This window comes from Mobula hypostoma, chromosome 4, assembly GCF_963921235.1.
Source record: "Mobula hypostoma chromosome 4, sMobHyp1.1, whole genome shotgun sequence".
NCBI classification, from domain to species: Eukaryota; Metazoa; Chordata; class Chondrichthyes; order Myliobatiformes; family Myliobatidae; genus Mobula; species Mobula hypostoma.
The window spans coordinates 24,395,789-24,421,078 of NC_086100.1; the positions used below are offsets into that span (position 1 = coordinate 24,395,789).

Sequence of the window (25,290 nt, forward strand, 5' to 3'; positions counted from 1 at the left end):
TCGTCACCATCTGAGATTATACCAACTATGATTGTATCATCAGCAAATTTATAGATGATATTTGAGCTATGCCTAGCCACATAATCATAGGTTTAGAGAGAGTACAGCAGTGGGCTAAGCACACACCCCTGAGGTGCACCAGTGCCGATCATCAGCGAAGAGGAAATATTATCACCAATCTGCAGAGACTGTGGTCTTCCAGTTAGGAAGTCAAGAATCCAGTTGAAGAGGGAGGTACAGAGGCAGGTTCTGTAACCTCTCAAACACGATTGTGAGAATGATGGCATTAAGTGCTGAGCTATAGTCGATGAACAGCATCCTGACATAGGTGTTTGTATTGTCTAGGTGGTCTAAGTCCGTGTGAAGAGTGTGAAGAGCCATTGAGATTGCACCTGCCGTTGTTCTATTGTGGCGATAGGCAAATTGCAATGGGTCCAGGTCCTTGCTGAGGCAGGAGTTCAGTCTAGTCATGACCAACCTCTCAAAGCATTTCATCACCGTAGATGTGAGTGCTACCAGGCAATAGTCATTAAGGCAACTCACATTGTTCTTCTTAGGCACTGGTATAATTGTTGCCTTTTTGAAGCAAGTGGGAACTTCTGCCCATATCAGTGAGAGATTGAAAATGTCCTTGAATACTCCCGGCAGTCGGTTGGCACAAGTTTTCAGAGCCTTACCAGGTACACCATTGGGACCTTCCGCTTTGCGAGGGTTCACCCTCTTTAAAGACAGCCTAACAGCGGCCTCTAAGACAGAGATTACAGGTGCAGCAGGGATCTTCACAGCTGTTCTTTCTTTCAAAGCAGGCATAGAAGGCATTGAGTTCATCTAGTAGTGAAGCATTGTTGCCTTTCATGCTATTGGGTTTCACCTTGTAAGAAGTAATGTCTTGCAAACCCTGCCAGAATTGTTGTACATCCGATGTCGCCTCCAGCTTCATCCGAATTTGTCTCTTCACCCCTAAAATAGCCCTCCACAAATCATACCTGGATTTCTGGTTCAGGCCTGGGTCGCGTTCATAGATCTAGCCTTCAGCAGACTATGTACCTCCTGGATTATCCACGGCTTTTGGTACACACAATACAAGGTAATATTATCATAAACAAATTTAGAAATAAGCCAGTCAAGTAAAGAAGATACAATAGGGTCTTTTAAGAGACTCTTGGATAGGTACAAGGAGCTTAGAAAAATAGAGGGCTATGGGTAATCCTACGTAATTTCTAAATCAAGTACATGTTCGGCACAGCATTGTGGGCCAAAGGGCCTGTATTGTCCTGTAGATTTTCTATTTCACTTTTATGACCAAAGTTAAATAGTATACTCTACTGCACTTCATATGTGATGAGACCTGGTTGGTGGCAGAAAGTGGACTTCCATCCTGACAGTCCTAATGCTATAGTACCTTCTGTCTGGTGGTAGGGGTTGGACGGATCGGAGGATTCATTGACAATGCTGGGTGCCCTGTGTTTACAACATCCCTGATAAATATCTCAGATGGGTGGAAGAAAGACCCCCCAATGATCCTCTCAGCAGTCCTTGCCTTCCTTTGTAGGGTTATTCAGTCAGATGGCTTGCAGTTCCTATACCAGACCATGATGCAGCTGGTCAGAACACACTCAGTGGTGCGCCGTAAAATAACTGGTTACAATGAAGGGGGGAGGGGGGGAGAAGAGGGAGGGTGAAGGAGCCCCACTCGCCTCAATTTCCTCAGGAAGTGGAGACATTGTGGCAGTGCTTTCTTGCTTTTAGAGACAACAGCATAAAAACAAACACTTTGGACCCACTAAGTCTGCATCAGCCATCTATTTACACAAATCCTATCCTAACCCAAGCAACACACATCAAAGTTGCTGGTGAACACAGCAGGCCAGGCAGCATCTCTAGGAAGAGGTACAGTTGACGTTTCAGGCCGAGACCCTCCCTCTGCAATTGGATCCTCCACTGCTTTTCCCTCTCTATGCCCATGACTGTGTGGCTAGGCTTAGCTTAAATCTCATATACAAATTTGCTGATGATACAACTATTATTGGCAGAATCCCAGATGGAGATGAGAAGGCTTGAAGGAGCGAGACATACCTACTAGTTGAGTGGTGTCGCAGCAGCAACATTACCCTCAACATCAGTAAGACCAAGAACTGATTGCAGACTTCAGGAAGGGTAAGACGAAGGAACACAAACCAATCCTCAGAGGGATCAAAAGTGGAAAGAGTGAGCAATTTCAAGTTCAAGGGGGTCTGAGGATTTAACCTGATCCCAACATTGATACAGTTGTAAAGTAGGCAAGACAGTGACTATATTTCATTAGAAATTTGAGGAGATTTGGCTTGTCACCTAAAACACTCAAAAACATTCTGACAGGCTGCATGTGTCTGGTATGGGGGACTACTGCACAGGATTGAAAGAAGTTGTAAAATTAGTCAGCTCCATCAAGGGCATTAGCCTTTGTAGTATCCAAGACATCTTCAAGGAACGGCATCTCAGAAAGACAGCATCCATTATCAAGGACCCTCAGTAGCCAGGACATGCCCTCGTCTTTGTTGCCATCAGGAAAGAGGTACAGAAGCCCGAAGGCACACACTCAGCAATTCAGGAACAACTTCTTCCCCTCTGCCATCCGATTTCTAAATGACACCCATGAACACCAGCTCACTTTTTTAATTTAATTATTTCTGTTTTTGCACTATTTTCAGTTAAATATTTAATATACATACACACTTACTGTAACTGATTTTTTCCATACTTATGTATTGCATTGTACTGCTGCCGCTAACAAACTTCACAACATATGCCAGCGATATTAAACCTGACTCCGATTGTTAATTTTCCAATGATTGTATCATTCAGAGAGGTTCAAGTTTAGTTCATTGTCATTCAATCATACACATGTATGTTGCCAAACTAAACAATATTCGTCTGGAGCAAAGTGCACAACACAATACACACACATACATATGAAGTATGTAATATTACCACAAGTGAATTAACAAATGATAAGGTGCATTTAAAACACAAGTAGCAAATCTTAGAACTCTCAAGCCGCGGTGGCCCCTGGTGGGCATCAGGGCCGGTGTACTCCATCAGGGGTGCCATGGCGTGGCATCCAGGCTGAAGTCAGTGCTACCCTCCAGTGTTTACTCTGTATTGTGGTCGACTGTGGATTAATGGCACGAGTTTTGGGACTCTTATTGCATGATTGTGATACTATTTGTGCTTGCTATCTTGTGTGTGCTTTGTGCTGTGTTTTGCACCTTGACTCCAGAGTAACACTGTCTCATTTGCCTGTATTCATGAATGGTTGAACGACAATTAAATTTGAATTGAATAAGGGCCCTGCGAATGTAGCACTCCTGATAAATATTTCCAATGGTTGGAAGAGACACTTCAATGATCCACTCAGTAGTACTTGGAATCCTTTGTTCAAACTTGCAGTTAGATGCCTTGCTATTCCTGTAACAGACAGTAATGCAGCTAATCAAGACTCAGTGGTGCTCGTGTAAAATTTGCTTAAAATGGGGCGGGTGGGCAATGGGAACCTCACTCTCCGCAATCGTCACAGGAAGTGGAGACAATGCTGTGCTTTCTTGACCAAAGGGGTATTGGAGGCAGGTGAGTTCATCTGTTACATGTACTCCCAACTGTATCTTCCAGAACTGCAGTGCTAAGGTCATGGAGGATGCTCATTTCATAGACATCACCTCCATGCAACTGCATCAGAAGTACAGTGAATTAGGATGCAATAAAACAGCTGCAGTGCCATAATACTTCAGTCAACCAGCTGCATTCTTAAGATTTACAATTTTATTCTGAAACATGGATGCTCATGAATAGCAACTCATCACCACCAAAACCCTTAGGGTCTGAATGAGCTGTCATTGCACACCATACACAAGCTTTTTTTGGCATTTAGAGAAAATATTGAGTTAGACCTGTTGTTAAGGCAACCAAAAACACCAATGCCAAAGTGAAATGAAATGGAGTTTTCAATCATTTCACAAATCAAAGGTTGGTAAAAGAATGAAGTGGCTGAAGTTCAACTCTGGTAACCATTAATCAAACACTCAACTAGTTATAGTACTCTGAATGAGTATTTTAAGACTAAATGCACAGATGAAAAAAGTGAGCATACCTGGCATACATATACATACAAACAACAAGCATGTTTGTTCCAGTGCAAGGTAGAAAGGAAATTAATGTTATCATAATAGTTTACTTGCACAATATTGTAGTAAATTTATGTATTGCACTGTACTGCTGCCACAAAAAAAGATTTCACGTGGCTTGTAAATGATAAAACTGATATTAGTCATTGTCATAGTCATACTTTATTGATCCCGAGGGAAATTGGTTTTCGTTACAGTTGCACCAACCAAGAATAGAGTATAAATATAGCAATATAAAACCATAAAAAATTAAATAGTAATATGTAAATTATGCCAGGAAATAAGTCCAGGACCAGCCTATTGGCTCAGGGTGTCTGACCCTCCAAGGGAGGAGTTGTAAAGTTTGATGGCCACAGGCAGGAATGACTTCCTATGACGCTCTGTGTTGCATCTCGGTGGAATGAGTCTCTGGCTGAATGTACTCCTGTGCCCACCCAGTACATTATGTAGTGGATGGGAGATATTGTCCAAGATGGCATGCAACTTGGACAGCATCCTCTTTTCAGACACCACCGTCAGAGAGTCCAGTTCCATCCCCACAACATCACTGGCCTTACGAATGAGTTTGTTGATTCTGTTGGTGTCTGCTACACTCAGTCTGCTGCCCCAGCACACAACAGCAAACATGATAGCACTGGCCACCACAGACTCGTAGAATATCCTCAGCATCGTCCGACAGATGTTAAAGGACCTTAGTCCTTTATAGTCCGTTATAGGTGTACTTTGGACAGAGTGGGAAGGAGGCATGAAGAGAGGTAAATTGTGGTTGAGAAAAGGGAGAGGGGAGGGAGTAGGAAGCACCAGAGAGACATTCTGTAATGATCAATAAACCAATTGTTTGGAATCAAATGACATTGCCTGATGTTTCAAGGCTGGGTGTGTCTGTAACTACTCTACTCTACCCACACTCCCCACCAGCCCATGGCACTCCTTCTCTGCCGCCTGTCCCGCACCCCTCCCCTGGCATTACACCCTCGTTTTCAACATCCTTTGCTCTGACCAGATTTACAAACACTCTCTCTGGTCCACATCGACAAATAGAGTAACATGCAAAATTCTTAGGCTAGAAGCATAAATTTAAATGTAATATCTTGTGTGTTGGTTAACGTTCCTTGGGTATAAATGTTAGTTACAATAGTGAAATAAATGGTTTAAGAAAGGTCTATTACATTTTCCTCCCACTGCCTGGAGTAGACAAGTATGCACTATGATCTAAATTTAATGATTTCCCTGTCCCTATATCACTTCTGAGAAGGAGCAAAGTATACTAATTCTAGGTATATAAATATTTCCTCAAAATATTTAACTTTTTAAAAGTCAGTCGCTCCTTCATCACTTCGGGACTGTAATCTTGAACTATGCTGAAGGAATGCTGGCGATACTTGATTATCCCTTGCCGACGAGCAGTCTGGAGAAGCTGTTCTTTAACGTTAACATAATGGAAACAAAGAATAATTGGTCACGCTTTGGATACAGCCGATGTCGACTTTGGCCGCGGTATACGGTGGGCACGGTCAAGTAATGGAGGCTCGTTGGGAAAAACTGAACCGAACATATCCTTTAAAAGTTGAGCAAAGAATATTGAATGGTCTCCATCCTCCACATGCTCTGGTAGACCAATTATACGCAAGTTCTGTCTTCTCAATCGATTTTCAAGATCGATGGCTTTGGATTTAAAATGTTGCAGTTGTTTAATAGTCGAAGCTAAATTCTGCTCTAAGTTCTCAACTTTTGAATCCATCTTCTGAGATTTAATATCCAGTTCAGAGATCTTACTTCGACGATTTTGAACTTCACAATCCAGGGATTTCAGAGATTCTGTGATTGATTTTAAATCTTCATTAAGGCTTTGACGTTGTTGTTCAAATTTATCAGATAAACTTTCAGATAGATTTTGACGTTGTTCCTCGAACTCTTCCTCTAGAAACTTCATCATAACCTCATAAGATAGCTCTGTTTGTTTAGAGTCACCTTTTCTTTTACCTCCGTTCCCGTCAGAATCTTTCCCATCTTTGGCTTTGGATCTTGTACTCATTTCTTTAAATTCCGGAGTTGCAATTTAAGAAAAAAATCAGTAAGATAGAATAAATCTTCTGGTGTGGATAAAAATTGATTAGATCAAGGAGATCATAGGTTAAAAAAGATAATGGGAATGGAGCGAAGCCAGAAGCGACTTCACTCCAACAGCGCTCCCTGCAGAATGTGTGTATATAAATAAAGAACAGATGGGGTACGAGGGGGAGGTGGGTCATTAGCAGAAGTTTGAGAAGTCAATGTTCATGCCATCAGGTTGGAGGCTACCCAGACGGAATATAAGGTGTTGTTCCTCCAACCTGAGTGTGGCTTCATCTTTACAGTAGAGGAGGCTGTGGATAGACATGTCAGAATGGGAATGGGATGTGGAATTAAAATGTGTGGCCACTGGGAGATCCCTCTTTCTCTGGCTGACAGAGCATAGGCAGTCCTTCCAGGTGAGGCGACACTTCACCTGAGAGTCGGCTGGGGTGATATACTGCGTCCAGTACTCCCGATGTGGCCTTCAATATACTGGCGAGACCCAAAGCAGAATGGGAGATTGTTTCGCTGAACACCTATGCTCTGTCCGCCAGAGAAAGCAGGATCTCCCAGTGGCCACACATTTTAATTCCACATCCCATTCCCATTGTGACATGTCTATCCACAGCCTCCTCTACTGTAAAGATGAAGCAACTTTTATGCGTTGCTCAAAGTTTTCCACCTGCTTATGCCCCTCAAAGGAACTGAGCAGTTTCATTTCAGTAATCTTGCCAGAAGCTTCAAGACATTTGGCTCAGCCAAATATCTAACAAGCTTTTTTTTGGAAAAAAAAGACTTCATCAACTTACTATTTTTTAATGGATAAAGAATAATAAATGATCCTAAAAAGATCACTGAAAGGTTTGCAAGTAGTAAGGGGGAAAAGTATAACCATTCACACATGATTTATGTATTCTATACCCATGACATCCATTGTTCAGTAAAAGCTCTCTCCATTTATTAAGTACATGTTTGGAAAACTTTGATTTCAATAGATAATACATTACATTACCAAAGAACACAAGATGAAAGAAGAAATGCAAATAGATCAAACTTCTCAAATATTTTCTCCTGAATTAATCGTATGGTACAAGATGTGTTAGGAAGCAGAACAATAATTAACAAGACAATGTTCTTACAAAGCAAAAGCAATTACAGAATGAAAACTTTAAAAAATGAATTTTCAAAATAGCAAAATTAACTTGACACCAAGCGTACACACACAGCACAAAAATAATCTTATCTGTGTCAGCATCATTTATGTGGGATGTCAGACAAAACTTCATTGGAAAATACCAATTCATCTGATTTCACAAGGTAAATATACATTTTGATGACAGTACAAACAAATACATCATTTAGCTGAAATAAGCTTGAGTTGCTGATGATATAATCCATCTTGACGTGACTCATCTAGTGCTCGCCCAACTTTCTGGCTGCTTGCCCACAAATTCAGCTTTATGAGCATTTCACTTCAATTTATTTCAAAGGGTTCAGATAGGTATGGAGCACGATTATTAGGAACCATAGATACAAGGCATTAAACAAAATTCCAAGTAATTTGACTAATTCAGAAATCCTATGAAAGAACATCCTTGAAGCTCTTGGCAGGACAAACATAACTGAAGCAAATTCATGCAGTCCTAATATCAAGCAATTTCATTCCCCCCCGCCCCCCGAAGTACATATTCATGAAATTTCCATCCAACTTCTGCTACTTGTAATTCAAGATAAAATTTAATCTTACAAGTTAAAGGTCAACCTTCTTTCCAAGAGCATTCATCATCTATTAAACTCAGCTTTTGAAATATATTATAGGTGACATAACCAGATACATACTGCTACCTGAGTGTTTCGAGCATTTTCTATTCTCATTTTAGGTTTCTAGCTTCTATACCATTTTGCTCTTATGTCACTTCAAGATCCACTAAGAAAGATTATGTACTAGAGAGATCTGGGTGTGAAGCTACATCATCTATAAAGATAAAAATAGGACTTTTATTCACAATAAAATGTTAAAAAGTTGATTAAAGATTTAGTGATGTTATTCCTAGGTCTGATCTTCAAGTAAATATTGCATATTGGACTCTACATATAACTTAGAACTGCATATTTAAGGTCTTCTTTCATAACACTCATTACATTTTTAAAAATACTTCATCGGCTGTAAAGATGATGATAGTGTTATGTACCCCTTGAGTTCATATTTTCTGTGGACTGTCACTTTAAAACGCCAGGAGAATGAGACTGAGTTTTGGACACTGTTTGAGAGGGGCAGAGGGGCATGGAGTTATTTGATGGACAATCGATGTTATGGTTTCTCTGCAGCTTGTTTTGAATATACAAGGACACGCAGACACACACAGTCAAGATGGATTCGGTCAAGGAAGACACCAGTGAGTCAGTCGCTGGTTTCAGTAGCCCAAAAGGGGTGAGTTGAGATCGATCCTGAGTATTGATAAATGGCTCTCTCAAGTTTTCTGCAACTAGAACAAGTTTGCAGGAAGAGAAGAGAGGAGAGGTGAGGTAGGTTTGAAACAGAAGAAACCTAGTGACAAAGAGATCACTGGACTAAGTAGCCCGTGAGGGTGAGTTTGTTTCCATTCGACTACGAAAGTGTGATTGTCACTTAGTTAATCCACAGGAGTGGGTTCTCTGGTGAGGGGAAAACCTTTGTGAATACCACATGTGTATTTACCCTTTGTCTGAGTGTGGTAGTTCACTGAAGAAAGGCACCCCTGTGGCAAATCACTGTTGGAGTTATTTCGTATGTCGTGGAATTGGATACGTGGCTATCACGTTGTGTGTTTGGGGTAACCTTGTGGAATCTACTGGTGTGTTGACCCTTGGCTGGGTGGTGGTTCCCTTGAAGAGGGTCCCCTTTGTGATAAACTACTGTTGGTGATAATCCATACTTGGATTCTGTTGGAGTATCCTATAGCCACCACTTTGAGTTGCCTTGTAGCTGAATTTGGGTGTGGTACCACTTGTGTTGAAAAGATAGTCATTGAAGATCACTGTCGGTGATACTTCGTGCGTGGAGTGGAACAACTTCGGAGATAAAAACCTACTACTATTGTCATCTTGTATTGCTGTCATGGAATCTGTGGAATATCGACGTAATTGCCTTCTCACAACATTCGCCTCTGGATTACAAACATCTCGCATTAATTAACCTGTGCATCTGAACCGAACTTATCAATTACCACCCAAGTTTGAAGTGGCTTGGGTTTTATATTTCCACACCTATATATGCATAAACTTTGCTAACTTGTTCAATTTATCTGGTTATATATTACTGTATTGCGTAGTTACTAATAAAGTAGTGTTAATTAACAGCAAAACAGAGTCCAGGTGTGTTTCCTTTCTGCTGGTTCATTTAACCGGTTACGGGGTACGTAACAATAGGTAGAATGCAATTGTAAGTTGGCTGCGCCAAGAAATTTGTTAGTTTTGGGCTTCCCCACAATAGATTAATAAAAGTTATCAAGTAGAAAATGCATTATGTTAAGAATATCAAAGAAATGGAATAAATAAAAATAGTAAAAGTACATGTAATGCCCTGGTTCACATCTGTACTGTTATGAGCAGTCAGTTCTACTTTCAGCCTGCTTGAGTTATTGTTGAAGATAAGGGTTGATGTGGAATGTGTGCTATCCAATTAGTGGGAGGTTTTCTTGGTGAGGGACATTAAGATTGGTCTTGGGGTTTCATTCGAGAGGAGATGAAGAGAGAAGATGCTGCGGAGAACCGGTCATAGCATATGATCCGGTGGGAGACCTGTTTGTTCGAGATGGATTGCAAGCGATATTTGGAAGGTGGTGTGGGCATTCACACTGCCCGAGGGCCCAGCGTGCGAGTTCAAGATGAGCTCCAACTTGTGCACATTTGACTGTTTAATTAGAATGGGCCCTTTTCTTTTTGCTATTCTTTACTAACCCTCTAGTTAAGATATTTCATGGCACTAATCCGTAACAGGGTAGCAAATTACACAGCATCCACACAAACCAGGGTTTGGGGTGGGACAAGCAGTCTCAATCTCACGATTTTGGCGGAACTTGAGCGTGTCTTCCCTAAACTTACGCAGCCAAGGAAACCAAAGTATTTCATACAGGTATGAGGAGGCTGGATATTTATAAGAAAGGAAAAAGAATACCTCAACTGTTCGATGTAGGGTGGGATGAGGCAGGTGTGGAGCATAAACTAAATGTATAGACTAATCAGATCATACTACTCCATTTTCTGTTGTAAATGTAATGGAATAAATGCTACTGTAAAGTTTTTAAATACAATCTAGAGTACTGTCTGCCAAGATAACTGCTTTTCAAATACAAAGAACACCAGGTCACATTTCTCAGTTATAAATTAATTGTAAAAGCTGCCAGCTTTCTTTACTTAATTTGCAGTAACTCAAAGTGTTAGATAAACGCAAGATCAATCTTGTGCAATTATTCCTAAAGGTCTCAACTTGCATTGTTAGCACATCACTTTCTCCCAAACTCAGAAAGATTTAAGGTTCAATTGCTCTTCGATCATTTTATAAACATAGCAGGGGAATTAAAACGCAATAATGTGTAAATTAGGATGCCAACATTAAATGCAATAACTGCAAATTATATTTTGCAATCCAAGGAGCAAAAGCTAGAAATTTCAGGTTCAATTTAATAGAAGGGACTTTGTTATAGAATAATTAGCAGAAAAACTACTGGTCTCTGATAACCTTGGTTATGTCCATCAGATTAAACTATGATAGCGATATACAAAATGTTTACTTTATTGAACAATTTTTAAAGTAGAATTTAAAAATACAAAGTAAAGATAATTACAAAAATGACAAAAGGTCAATAATTCCAATAGCATGGATCTAAATTACAAGTTAGACGAGTATACCCATCAAGCCAAATACAGTTCAATGGGATGCAAGAGAACAATACTACAAATCACAAAACTAGACAAATCTGATCAACCCTATCAATTAAATGGAGCTTTAGTGCTCTTAATGTGGTTAATGCTAATTTGAGATTTAAAGACAGAAAAAATGTTATTCTATCTGCTTTAATAGGATTTTTCCTGGTGGATTGGAGGAGGATACTGGTGGGGATGATAGCAGAAGAGAGGTGGCTGAAGTTTCTGGGAATAGTTCACAAAGCGCAGGATAGATGCGTCCCACAGAAGAAGTTGTTCTCAAATGGCAGGGGAAGGCAACCGTGGCTGACAAAGGAAGCTAAGGACTGTATAAAAGCCAAGGAAAGGGCATATAAGGTAGCAAAAGTGAGTGGGAAGTTGAATGATTGGGAAGCTTTGAAAATCTGACAAAAGACAACTAAAAAAGCTATAAGAAGGGAAAGGATGAAATATGAGGACAAACTAGCCAATAATATAAAGCAAGATACCAGAAGTTTTTTTTTTAGTTATATTGAAGAGTAAGAGGGAGGTGAGAGTTAATATTGGGCCACTGGAAAATGATGCTGGTAAGGTAATAATGGGGGACAAACATGGCAGATGAACTTAGATACTTTGCATCAGTCTTCACTGTGGAAGACACTAGCAGTGTGCCAGAGGTACATGAGTGTCAGGGAACAGGGGTGTGTGCCATTTCCATTACAAAGGAAAAAGTGCTAGGGAAACTCAATGGTCTTAAGGTGGATGAGTCACCTGGACCAGATGTGTTGAGAGAGGTTGTTAAAGAGATTACGGATGCATTGGTCATGAACTTCCTTGATTTCTTGAACACTTGATTCAGCATGGTGTCGGAGACTGGAAAATTATAAATGTTACTTCACACTTTAAGAAGGGAGGAAGGTAAAAGAAAGGAAATTATAAGCCAGTTAGCATAACCTCAGTGGTTGGGAAAGTGTTGGAGTCTATTATTAAAGAAGAGGTTTTGGGTACTTGGTGAATAATGATAAATCAGTCAAAGTTGGCATGGTTTCTGTACAGGGAAACCTTGCCTGACAAATCTGTTAGAGCTCTTTGAGGAAGTAACAAGCAGGGTGACAAAGGAGAGGTAGTGGATATTATTTACTTGGATTTTCAGAAGGCATTTCATAAGGTGCCACACATGAGGCTGCTTAACAAGATAAGATCCTATGGCATTACAGAAAAGATATTGGGATGGATTGAGGAATGGCTGACAGGCAAGAGGCAACAAGTGGGAATAAGCAATACGCACAACATGCTGGGGAACTCAGCAGGTCAGGCAGCATCCGTGGAAACGAACAGTCAACGTTTCGGGCCGAGACCCTTTGTCAGTGGGAATAAAGGGAGCCTTTTCTGGTTGGCTGCCAGTGACTAGTGGTGTTCCTCAGGGGTCAGTATTGGGATCGCTACTTTTCACATTGTTTGTCAATGATTTGGATAATGGAATTGATGACTTTGTGGCAAAGTTTGCCGATGATATGAAGATAAGTGGAGGGATAGGCAGTGCTTAGGAAGCAACCTAATTATAGCAGGACAGACAAATTGGAGAATGGGCAAAAAAGTGGCAGATGGAATACAGTGTTGGGAAATGTATGATAATTCATTATGGCAAAAGGAACAATAGTGCAGACTATTATCTAAATGGGGAGAAAGCTCAAACATCAGAGGTGCAGAGGAACTTGGGAGTCCTTGTGCAAGACTCCCAGAAGGTTAATCAACAGGTTGAGTCTGTGGTAAAGGCGGCAAATGCAATGTTGGCATTTATTTCAAGGGGAACAGAATATAAAAGCAAGGAGATAATGCCGATTTATAAGACACAAGTCAAGCTGCACTTGGAATATCGTCCACAGTTTTGGGCCCAATATCTCAGACAAGATGCGTTGTCATTGGAAAGTCCAGAGGAGGTTCACAAGGATGATTCCAGGAATGAAGGGAATAACACGAGAGGCGTTTGACAGCTTTAGGCCTGCACTCACTGGAATTTAGAAGAATGCGGGGGAATCTCCCTGAAAGGACTAGATCGGGTGGATGTGGAGAGGATCTTTCCTATGGTGGGGGTATCCAGAACTAGAGGACACAGCCTCAAAAATTAGGGGTAACCTTTTAAGAACAGAGGCAAGGAAGAATTTTTTTTTAGGCAGAGATTGGTGAATCTGTGGAATGCTGTGACTCAGACTGCAGTAAACACTGGGTCTGTGGGTATATTAAAGGTGGAAGTTGATTGTTTTCTGATCGGTCAGGCCATCAAAGGATACGGGGAGAAGCTAGGTGTTTGGGTTGAGTGGGATCTGGGATCAGCCATGATGGAATAGTAGAGCAGACTTGATGGGCTGAATGGCCTAATTCTGCTTCCATCTCTTATGGACAAGAGGAACTCTATCCCTGGTGGGGTGGCAGAAGGATGGAGGGGGGACAGACGTGCACAAAATGAAAGAAATGTGGTTGAGGGCAGCACTGATGGTGGAGGAAGGGAAGCCCCTTTCTTTGAAGAAGGATGACATCTTCTTTATTCTGGAATGAAAAGCCTCATCCTGAGAGCAGGTAGTGGAGAGAGAAAAGTATTCATTCTTTTTTATTCCCCAGTTATGCTGGGGTACCATTCAATCGGTACTATTCTGCAACCACCACTGCCTCAAGTTTCACTGCATCCAACATGCTTGCATTCTTAAACTGCTGCAGTCCTTAAGGTGAGAGTATAACCATAATGTTGATAGGTTTTGCAGCACTCTGACCGAACAACAAGGGTGGAACAGGAATACATTTCCAAGTCAGAATGGTGTGTGGCTTGGCCATTTCTAAATGGAGGTCCTTTGTTTTTGCTGCGCTCCTCTCCTGGTGGTGGGGATGGAAGGTGGTGTCCAAGATATCTTGGCAAGTTGCTCCAGTGCATTTTACAGATGGTACAAACTGCTGTTACTGTGCATTGACATTGAAGTGAGTAAATGGTTGTGAATGGGATGCTGATTAAGCAGGCTGCTATGTCCTGTATGGAGTCAAGTTCATGTGTTGTTGTTGAAGCTGCTCTCATCCCAACTTGACCCTTGTAGATATGGAGTTGGGATGCAAATGTGTGGCTGCAGGATTCCTACTCTCTTACCCCTGCCATTATGGTCGCAGCGTATATTGTGGTTACTCTGGTTCGGTTTCTGATCAATGATAAGCACCCCCAACCCACCCCCTTCCACCAAGATATTGCTAGTGATGGATTGGGCTTGATAACTAGATTTCCTCTTCTTGGATATTGTCATTTGCCTGTTTCTGAGTTCAACAGTTGGGGTGCCAAGTTAAGAGTTGCACAAAATGCTGATTAAGCTCCAGTTGGAGCACTGTGTGCAGTTCTGGTCACCACAGTACAGGAAGGATATGATTAAGCTGGAGAGAGTGCAGAAAAGATTCACAAGGATGCTGCCTGGATTGGAGGGATAGGATGGTTAAGTTTGGAGCAAAGGAAGATGTGTGATAACCTGACTGAGTTACAAGAGGCACAAATAGAGTAAATTGCCCGAGTCGGTTTCCCATGATCTGGCTGTCCAAAATTAGAGGGCATAGGGTTATGGTGAAAGGGATGAAGTTTAAAGGAAATCAATGGGGTAATTTTTCATACAAAGAATAGTTACCATCTCGAATGAGCTGCCAGAAATACTGGTGATGGCAAAAACAATCAAGTCTGGCTACTTGAATGAGAAGTCAAAGATGGAATCAGATTTGCTATCACTGACATACGTCGTGAAATTGGTCTATGGCAGTGTACAGTGGAAGACAGACAAGTGGGAATAGTGTAGATAGGTATGGTGGTCAGCACTGGTGTGCTGGGTCGAATGCCCTGATTCTGTGTCATGCAACTTTATAACTCTACGCCTCACCATGTCACATTCCTTGCCAGTAGCAGAGAATAGGTTGCTGTTCTCACCCAAAGCCACATCACCTCTACTGCTTCCTGCAGAATTCCATTCCATTCTCTATTTGTCAATCTGTACCATAAATATTTCAGCAAAATCAACTCCTCTGCCCCCCCCACACCCACAAAAGATACCTTCAACTTAAATATAGATATCCCTCCCACTTGTTAGTACTAAATTATCTCCATTCATCCCCCACATTTCTTAACTATTCATGTCAAAACCAGTATAGGATATTTCCTTGTCCTTCACTTCGATTCCACACTCAGTTTGTCTACTGACTGTTTCAGTCTTTTCACATTTAGAAGGGACTGTTACTTCAACATTCTGTTCTCATCCATCTTCATCAAAAGTCAACCACCTTCTCACTGTATTTTCCACTGTAAATGCATGAGTTCAAATACCTTAAAGATTTAAAATTAATGATCAGTTTTTGTTGCCTGTCCATCAAAATATTAAAACATACAGTGAAATGCATTGCTTGAGTCAACACAGTCCAAATACATGCTGCAGGCAGCCCACAAGTGTCACCACACTTCTGGCACCAACATAGCATGCTTACAACTTAATACCATTACTAATCACACAATCTGGAATGTGGGAAGAAACCCACAAGGTCACAAGAAGAACATACAAACTCCTCACAGAGTGTGGCAGGAATTGAACCCCAATCACTGGCACTGTTAAGTCTACAAGCATAATACATGAGCTTCTAGACCAGGGGTCGGCAACCTTTTTGCCTCTGTGGGCTGGATCTCGTATTAATGAGCGGACGGTGGGCCAGATAAATGCCATAAAAAACTTGAAATATGGGAATTATCCATTTAAATACATCTAGTTAAGTTTTGCCTCAAATTAATGAATACGCATGCTAGAAAATCATTTGTGCTTAACCAAGGATGCCAGTTAGTAATCAAAGAACTCAGTTTAGTTGCAATTTACTTCAATCAAGACATCTTTTGAATCTATTAAAAAGACACAAAGAATCTTTAAACATAAAACGTATGAACATGATGCATTGAATGGTGGTAAATTAAGTATAATAAAAAAGAAAATTTTAATGCAAACAGTCGATAAATCAATGTGAATCTTGATGCTGTTTGTTACTTGAAAGCTTCTCAATATTGGGTGTCAGACTTGTTGATGCAGGAGCAAGACATTATCCAGATTTGACAAACTCCCCATCTGTAAAAGGCTTCATCTTTTCTGCAATACGTTTTGAGACTTCGTAGCTGGCACGGGTATTTCCTTCATTTTCACTGCTTTTCTTGGCAAAAAATGACGTTTGTTTTCCGAAACTAGCCTTCATTCGCTCAACTTCATCTTTCCTTGCTTGCACAGTAAACTTGTTAAAATTTCCACTATGGCGGGTCTCGTAATGTCGCATGATATTTGCCACGTTCTTCACAGCAACATTTTCTAGGCAAATGAGACAAACTGGTTTCCCAGCTTGCTCGAAGAAGTAGAAATCTAATGTTCAAGTGTCTTGGAAATTTTGGCACTCAGTGTCTACCTTCCTGCATTTTGCATTCACTGCCATTGGAATTTTTTGCTTCGATTTTATTTCGAAACACTAGTTAGTCAACGAGTATCGTAGCACTTGTAAATATCTGGATATTTAGCGTGGATTTCTTGTTAAAACATAGTGACGCTGTTTCTGTTTACAAATTTGAACGATCCCATCGGAAAACCTACGCGTGCATGGAGAGTATCTAGTACATATTAACAAGGTAGTCTGCCTTCCCGTCATTCGTATCTACCAGTGTTTGGTTTGGAACAAAACGGAACCTGGGGCTAGTGTAACAAGACGCCATGCATGTCCATCAGTGTGGTCCTGTGAAACACTCAGAATAAGGCTCGCAGGCTGGATAAGCATAGCATCCCAATATTTGCTCACGGGCCAAATCCGGCCCACGGGCTGTAGGTTGCTTACCCCTGTTCTAGACATCACTTTAATACAACCTTAGCTACTACACTTTTCTAACAATGCAAAAGAAGAGCACTTTCTTAACTATATAGGGACCTCACGGCATTCTGGTCAGCAAATTTAACTATTTCAGATAATCAACAGTTAGTTTAGAATCAAAATCAAGTTTATTACCACTGGCATATTGTATGTCGTAAAATATGTTCTTTTGTAGCAACAGTACAGTGCAAGACATAAAAAGTTATGACAAGCTATAAGATAAAATAATGTATAGAGGAATAGCAAGGTAGTGCTCACAGACCATTCAGAAATGTGACGGTAGAGGGGAAGAAGCTGTTCCTAAAACATTTAATGTGGGTCTTCAGGTTGCTGTACCTCCTCCCTGTTGGCTGTAATGAGAAGAGGGCATGTTTTTCATTATAGATTTTGTCCTTCCCATTTATTTCAGATAATTATACTGCTTCTCCCAGGTACAACTCTTCCAGCTAGAGCTTCTGTTAACTTAATATGGGACAATTAACCTTTTTTGCCCTGCACTGTCATCCCTTTTATCAATAATCTCCGATCTCCACTCTATTTCAGACATTGTTCTTCATTCCCCTCACCTTCCTAACAAAAGGGGAGGAGAAGATGGCGGCACAACGCAGCATGTGCGGCCGCTCCAAATTGATATTGTATTTGTTAAATAGGGGCGTGCACAATCCTGATTTGATGGAGACGGACGTGAGAAGCGCGGAGGAACATCTGGAGTAATTTCTGAAATGCCTGCTTCGCTGCCACTACTACTGTGCAATCAAGAATCTCCGGCTCAGCTTTGCCTATTGCCAGGGCCGGGGTCGAAGCGCTCGGTAGAGATGGTGCTCGGTGTCGGAGGCTCGAAGTTTTTGGACGGACTCAGAGTCGGACTGTGGTCAAGTGCTTCCAGGATGCTGCATTGGCAAGTTTGCGGCACTGGAAGCTCATGGCAGGGAGAGTTTCTCCCTTCAACCGTCTGCGTGAGATGATGGGACTTTCAAGAGACCTTGAGACTTTTTTTTTTAACCATACCCACGGTCTGTTCTTCATCAAATTACGGTATTGCTTTGCACTGTTGTAACTATATGTTATAATTATGTGGTTTTTGTCAGTTTCTTTTAGTCTTGGTTTGTCTTGTGCTTCTGTGATATCATTCTGGAGGAACAAATTGTATCATTTCTTAATGCATGCATTACTAAATGACAATAAAAGGGGACTGCGTGTCCTCAATCTAATCTAATCTAAATATGGTCTTTAACATTTCCTGGTCCTGCTGAAAGGCTTTTCCTCTCGAGAAGCAGCAACTTGACCAGAAAGCTTTCAGCATTTTCTGTTTTTAATCCAGTTTTATAGCTGGATAAATACAAAAAATGCTGGATGGTCCTACGGTCATCTAGTATTTTCTGGAGGATATGCTGGAGGACCATTTTCTTCAAGAAATACTGTGGAGAAGTGAGTATTACTTCAACAATATTTTGTTTTTAGTTTCTGCAATGATACAATCACACCAAAATTCAATGCCACTGAACTGAAATCAGGAGAGGAAACTCTTAATAATTATTTCAGTATCACCTGCCACATCAACGTATAGCAGTGCAGCACACCAATATTAACGGACAAAAAGCTCACTCATGGCTCATCTTTCTAATCTAGACAACTTATTCTTGACAAAAATTTTGCTTTATTACTATATACCAATTTTTTTTCCCTTTTGACTGAGTGATATCTGTTTAAATGATCTATTGAAAGGACAGTCACCATTTTCAGATTCAACCATCTTACGTAAGTTACCAAAATTAGAAAATAAATCCACGTACGTAGTTGTAAGTACGATCACAATTTTACAAATGAAAAATGTTGAGTGATTCAAAATGAGATAAGAGTACTAAGATCAGACAAAAAAAAAACTCCAGCTGAAACAACTGCACAAAAAGGAAACCAAGTACCCCAGGCAATGGGCTGTCAATGTGGCAAAGCTGCTTCAAAATGACTGGCACAAACGGAGCAAAACTCAAAGCAAACTTCAGTTCTGTCTCCCATTCTACCATACAAAACTTTCCACTCTATTTTTTGTCAATTAAAAAAACCTGAGGAACTTCATGACCTGGTATCAACTATACTGTGCCTCCTGGGAAGACTCAAATCAGTGCTTTAGTACCAGTTTCTACTTCTGGTTACACTAGCTAAACTGCCTTCATCTCAAATAGGGTCACCTAGACATAGTCTCTTCAACGTTTTTCAAATGTACACTCATTTCTCATGCAAAAACACTAGCAATAACGGAGATACAAACAAAAATACTGGAAATACTCACTAGTCAGGCAGCATCTGTGGAAAGAGAAACAGAATTAAGGTTTCAAATTTTCAGGATATGCACTTTTTGATTATCATTTCCAGCAACAATCTTCTCTGTGGATTGTCACCTTGTCATGGTGGAGAAGCTTGTGTGGTCCTGTGATCCCGAGAGCAATGCTGTCTGGAGCTATGCTCCTGGTAGGGTCACCCATGGCAGTAACGTCAAGGGTGAGGTCCCTGACAAAGAACAATCCAACCAAGACCTCAACGGTGGAACAAGCAGACAAAGTTACTTCAAACTCAATGGCTGTGAAGGCGGTTGAAGGGTGCCACAAATCCATCAGCTCCAATCATCGTGGCTTCCATGCCATTGGAATCAGTTGGTTGATTTGTGAAGTATCATATGCTTCTTGGAGTGCAACATCAAGTACACGTTAAACAAATACACACACAGGCATCTTCACTCTGTGGGCCACTTCTTCAGAACGAAGACCATCATCCTCGACCTCGAGGGATAGCCACGATGACGACAGCAACAAAGCATTTTGCATAGGTAAAATTACCTGTTGCATTCTTCATGCATCTCACTTTTGCTATACCAGGTTTTATTCCTATTGGTAATTTCTGTCAATCTGGTAATGAGATCTAACAAACTGATTTGTTTTTGCTATCTTTTGCTTGGTTTAAAAGAATAATCCAAGCTACTATAAAGATAAAGCCACACTCAGGTTGGAGAAACAACACCTTATATTCCGTCTGGGTAGCCTCCAACCTGATGGCATGAACATCGACTTCTCAAACTTCCGCTAATGCCTCACCTCCCCCTCGTACTCCATCCGTTATTTATTTATATACACACGTTCTTTCTCTCTCTCCTTTTTCTCCCTCTGTCCCTCTCACTATACCCCTTGCCCATCCTCTGGGGTCCCCCCCCCACCCTTTTCTTTCTCCCTGGGCCTCCTGTTCCATGATCCTCTCATATCCCTTTTGCCAATCAACTGTCCAGCTCTTGGCTCCATTTCTCCCCCTCCTGTCTTCTCCTATCATTTTGGATCTCCCCCTCCCAAATCTCTCACTAGCTCTTCTTTCAGTTAGTCCTGACGAAGGGTCTCAGCCCGAAACGTCGACTGTACCTCTTCCTAGAGATGCTGCCTGGCCTGCTGCGTTCACCAGCAACTTTTGTGTGTGTTGCTTGAAAATCCAAGCCTTGTTTTTGCTCTTTTTAAAATTCTGAACTGAACAAACTCACTAAACTGAACAGCTTAATTCCAGACAAAACCAGTGAGTGAAAGATGCTTCATCTTTTCATTTAAAATGAAAAGAAAATCATCTGATTACAGAAAAATTAATTCAACTAGATTTTGGTAAAACCAAGATAAAGACATACAAATTAATCAGTGAATATTAATCTGAAAGCCATGTTTAAAACACAACATGCAATAATCTCAGGACAACTCTAAACTATGCTCAAGCTGATTGATATCGGGGGTCGTCACGTAATGACGTGGGATTGAGACGTATGAATCCAGCTCTCCCATAAAAAATCAGCAAAGTACCATTTAAACAAAGTTAATAAATACTTTCCGAAAACTACTTATAAACTTCTCAAGATTATTTTACGATATGCCTCGTAAGTCACAACAGAAGTAGTCTGTCGTTATGAAGTTGCCGCGAGACGGGAAGAAAAAAAGGCCTACTGCAGCGATGGATCCTCGGACTCAGGTTGGATCTCCTTCGGAGGAGACACGTTTCATCTCTGGCGTAGAAGAGCAGGGAGCAATGGTGGCGGTAGCTGTCCCCGGGAAGATGATGCCGGAATTGCGCATGCGCAAAGTTGGCATGCGTAAATCAATACAACTCAAACTACAAGACGCCCACTGCAAGCGAAAGTGACTCGGAGTCAGAATCGGATTCCGCAGAGAACACAGATGAAGAAGAGGAGGAAGAACTGGAGGAGACCAGAAGTAAAGGATATGATGGAGACATAACAGAGGGTTTATTGCAAGTAATGACTGAATTAAAAGGAGTAAAAATAGAGATTAGAAACATGAAGCTGAGCTACGATAAAGCTTTAAGACAGGAGAAAATAGATAAGAAACTTCAAAAGTTGGAAAGAACAATGGAACATATCAAGGACAGAGTGGAAAAAACAGAAAATGATATGCTTGTCTGGAAAACAGAAAGAAATCGACTGTTGGAAAAAGTGGACGTGCTGGAAAATTTTAGTAGATGAAATAATATTAAGATTGTTGGTCTAAAAGAAGGTATAGAGGGAGACAATCCAATAGAATTTTTTCAAAGATGGATCCTGGAAACTTTGCAAATGAAAGAGGAAGACCGATCAATTGAAATTGAGCACATAGAGCTCTAAGACCAAAACCACAAGGTGACCAATATCCACGATCAATTTTAATAAAATATTTAAGATTTCAAGACAAAGAAAAGATTCTACGAGCCGTTGCTCAAGCTGCCAAGAACAGAAAAGAGCCATTGATGATAGAAGGGACAGGTATATGGAGGAATTTAAGGTGGGGGTTATGTGGGAGGCAGGGTTTGAGGGTCAGCACAACATTGTGGGCCGAAGGGCCTGTACTGTGCTGTACTATTCTATGTTCTATTCGCCATTCTTTTCAGCTCCAGGGACCATAGTTCATCTGTCCACAAGGAATCTGCACACCATCAATGGGATCACATATAGTGCTCTGGTCTTTTCCCACATCCTAAAGATATGTTGATAGGTTAATGTAGCTAAGTGGCAAATAAAGGATAAGTTGTAAAAACAAAGTGTACAATAAGATACAAACAAGATAATATACACTGAGACTGATAAATTAGTTTTTAAAAGACAGCAAGTTCCAGAAATGAAGGAGTTGGCGGAGGCCTCTTACAGAATCGGCACCGAGTGAAAAGGCAGAATTGCTCCTTCCACACTTCAACCACTACTAAAACTTCAGCAAGTCTTTAAAAATGAAAATTTGCTTCTTTAATGTCTACTACATTTGTCAATGCAATGTTATGTTGAACAATAAACAAAAGATACAATATCAAACCATAAAATTTCTATTTGATATAGTATCTTAATGAACTCAAAACTACTAATAGGATTTTAATCTCAAGATAATAAACATTAGTTTACAAATTTGAACTTCTAAACATTTGATAGCTTCAAAATCTCAATATTTTACTTTATGAAAAATTATTAAATACCATTACTGCCAACCCTTGGTTGATAGAATTTCATTACAGACTAAAATTAGATTAAAAACAAATCACCTTGCTTTTGCACATTTTGTGTCCATATGTAAGAAAGATTTACCACACAAACCCAATTTCTTGAATAAATCAACAATGAGTGACTATAAGAGCACTTGTTTTCCTTAATTTATTTTTCTAAATTTTATTAAGATTATTCCATATTAAAAGCAATATTAAAGAGGCAAGAATCACTGCCAAAATTATATCATTGTTTGAACAGAGATTGAGTCACTGACATAATCAGAATCCCTCAACTTAGTTATTACTCCACTCACATACAGAAAAAAAAATTAAAATGACTTAGCAATGATTTTGGAATGATTAGCCAAGCAGTCTGAATCAAATTCTGTCGAAAATTTAAAAAGATATACATCATACCTGAAGAACTAGGGGCTCTGGGTTAAAAGCCAATGTTAGAAGCAGCTGCATCCGCTCAGAGTCCTTCAAATTCTTCATCAAGAAGCTTCCAGAATCCTTCGTTTCAGCATACCTGCGTACGATTCTGTCTAGGAGTCTTTGCGATGGACAATGCACCAAGTCTGACCATCCTTCCACAATATCTGGAGTTAGTAACCGAACTTCTCCATTTAAACGAGAAAACTGAGTCTTGTATATAGCTTGTGTAACATCACAACGGGGTCGCCCAGTGGCCCGTTTGCAGATCTTTTGATCCATCTCTGTCAGTTCTTGATTAGAACCCAAGCGTTTGAGAACAACACGCCTTGCACCTTCCCTTGGCTCCCCATACTGAGCGAAGTAGACATTTTTCACGTTCAAGAAATCCAGAATTCGTAGGCGACCCCATGTTTCAAATGTGATTTGGCCATTCATAAATTTACGACACCAACTAGTACCAAAGCACGCTGGACATTTGTTGAGACTAATAAAACGACGATCCGCAAGTTCATTCTTCTGAAAGGAGTCAAATAATGTGTGAGTATTCATTAACATGAACACCAACAGACTCACCACAAAAAGAAACTTAAAGCAGCAGTATAAGCGACCAAGCTTCAGTGTAAATAATCGCCACATGGTTCTGTCTGCATCAACTTTAATGACTCATTAACACTGATGATTCTTTATAAAAAGTCAATGTTGACAAACTATTTTCCCCTTACATACTCAGTTTTATTTTAAATTTGATCAGGTAAACGATCCTAAGAGAGCTCTGCTTCCATGGATTCACACATCTCACATCTTCAAATTCTCAGCATATCTGTCCAAGGAACTTCCTGTTCTGGTGATCAGTCTGAGAAAAAGAAAACAAAACATAATTGCTATAGTACAACTGTTTCAGCTAGAGAAAAAAAAATACAATCATATGTAAATAGCACACAACTTCAACTTAAACTGTCTTTAAAACAGTTTTTTCATAATTCAGGCTAGAGTTGGCAGGGGGTTGAACGATAATGGTGTGTAAAGTTTGGATAAATATTTTTAAAAACATGAGATAAATAATAATCCATGACTACAAAAAAAAGCAACAGTAATATATTGTTGGTAGCTGATCAACATACAATATTGTTAATATCAGTTATGTTTTATTAAGGTCTTCTGCTTCAACTCCGCACAATTTTGGGCAATAATATTTAAGAGCTAACTTCTGATGTCTACATTAAAAAATGCCAGTCTATGCTCACTCACATCTCCATGAGAAGGTATATTCTCACACCCCAGAGTAAATGAGTGTATCAGTGAGAGAAGGACAGTAGATGTGATTTACAAGAATTTTACCAAGACCTTTAACAAAGTCCCACATGGGACAATAGTTCAAAGGTGAAGACCCACACGACCCCAGGCAAGTTGGCAAATAGAATTCAAAACTGGATCGGTAAAAGGAGACAGAAGATAAGGGTAGTTTTTGAAATCTGATTCCTGTAACTAGTGATGTCCCACAAGGATCAGCACAAGGACCTTTGGTGTATGTAACATACATGAAAGACTTGGATGTGGGAGGCACAATCAATAAGTTTATGGCTAACAGAAATATTGGCAGAGTGTAAATAGTTATGGGGGTGGGAGTAATATCAAACTGGAAAGTTATTTTCAATGTGTTAATCAAGTACTAATGAAACATGCACCATGACCAGTGGAGTCCTAGGGGCAGAGGACCTTGGAGTACAAGTTCATAGACCCTTGAAGGTGGCAACACCAAAAAAGTGATTAGGAAGGCTTACGGCATACAAAAAATTAAGTTCCAACTTCATAAAACATAGATTGCCACAGGAATACTGCATGGAGTTCTGGTCACCATGCTCAAGGAGGGAGGATATGACTGGGCAGAGTTCATTGAAGATTCATCAAGATATTGTTATGAGCAGAGACAAATTAAGAGGGTGCATGATTAAAATTAAGAGTGGTGTAGATACAGAAGACTGCCAGAAACTTTTCCTCTTCAAGAGAGATAAAGCTAGAGGACATAAATTTAAGGCAAGGGTGAAGAGATTGAGAAGGGATGTACAAGGATCCTTCACTTAAAGTGACAAGTACGTGGAATGCACAGTCTAAGAGAGTGGTTGAAGCTGGGTCCTTGACATCATTTAAAAAGTGCCAAACTGAGAACTTGAATTGCCTGAGCACAGAAAGCGAAAGACCAAGGGCTGGTAGATGGGACTAATCATGCAAGGTTGAAGTTAGGCTGAATGGCAATTGCAATGTTGCATGATTCCATGACTTGTACGGTACTAACAAAGCTAGAATTTCTCCCTAAATCAGGGGTTCCCATCCTGGGATCCACAGACCTCTCAGTTAATGGTAGAAGTCC

The 25,290-nt window shown here is 40.4% G+C and overlaps 1 protein-coding gene across 2 annotated transcripts in view; it reads right to left on the reverse strand.

The window, feature by feature from the left end:
- Positions 1 to 25,290, reverse strand: part of dipk2ab (divergent protein kinase domain 2Ab) — a 225,589-nt gene that overhangs the window by 158,217 nt on the left and 42,082 nt on the right. For both annotated transcript variants that reach the window (XM_063045402.1, XM_063045403.1), the window contains exon 2: positions 22,905 to 23,775. In XM_063045402.1, the coding sequence (XP_062901472.1) occupies positions 22,905 to 23,558 (654 nt within the window). In that variant the 5' untranslated portion in view covers positions 23,559 to 23,775. The remainder of the gene's footprint in view (positions 1 to 22,904; positions 23,776 to 25,290) is intronic.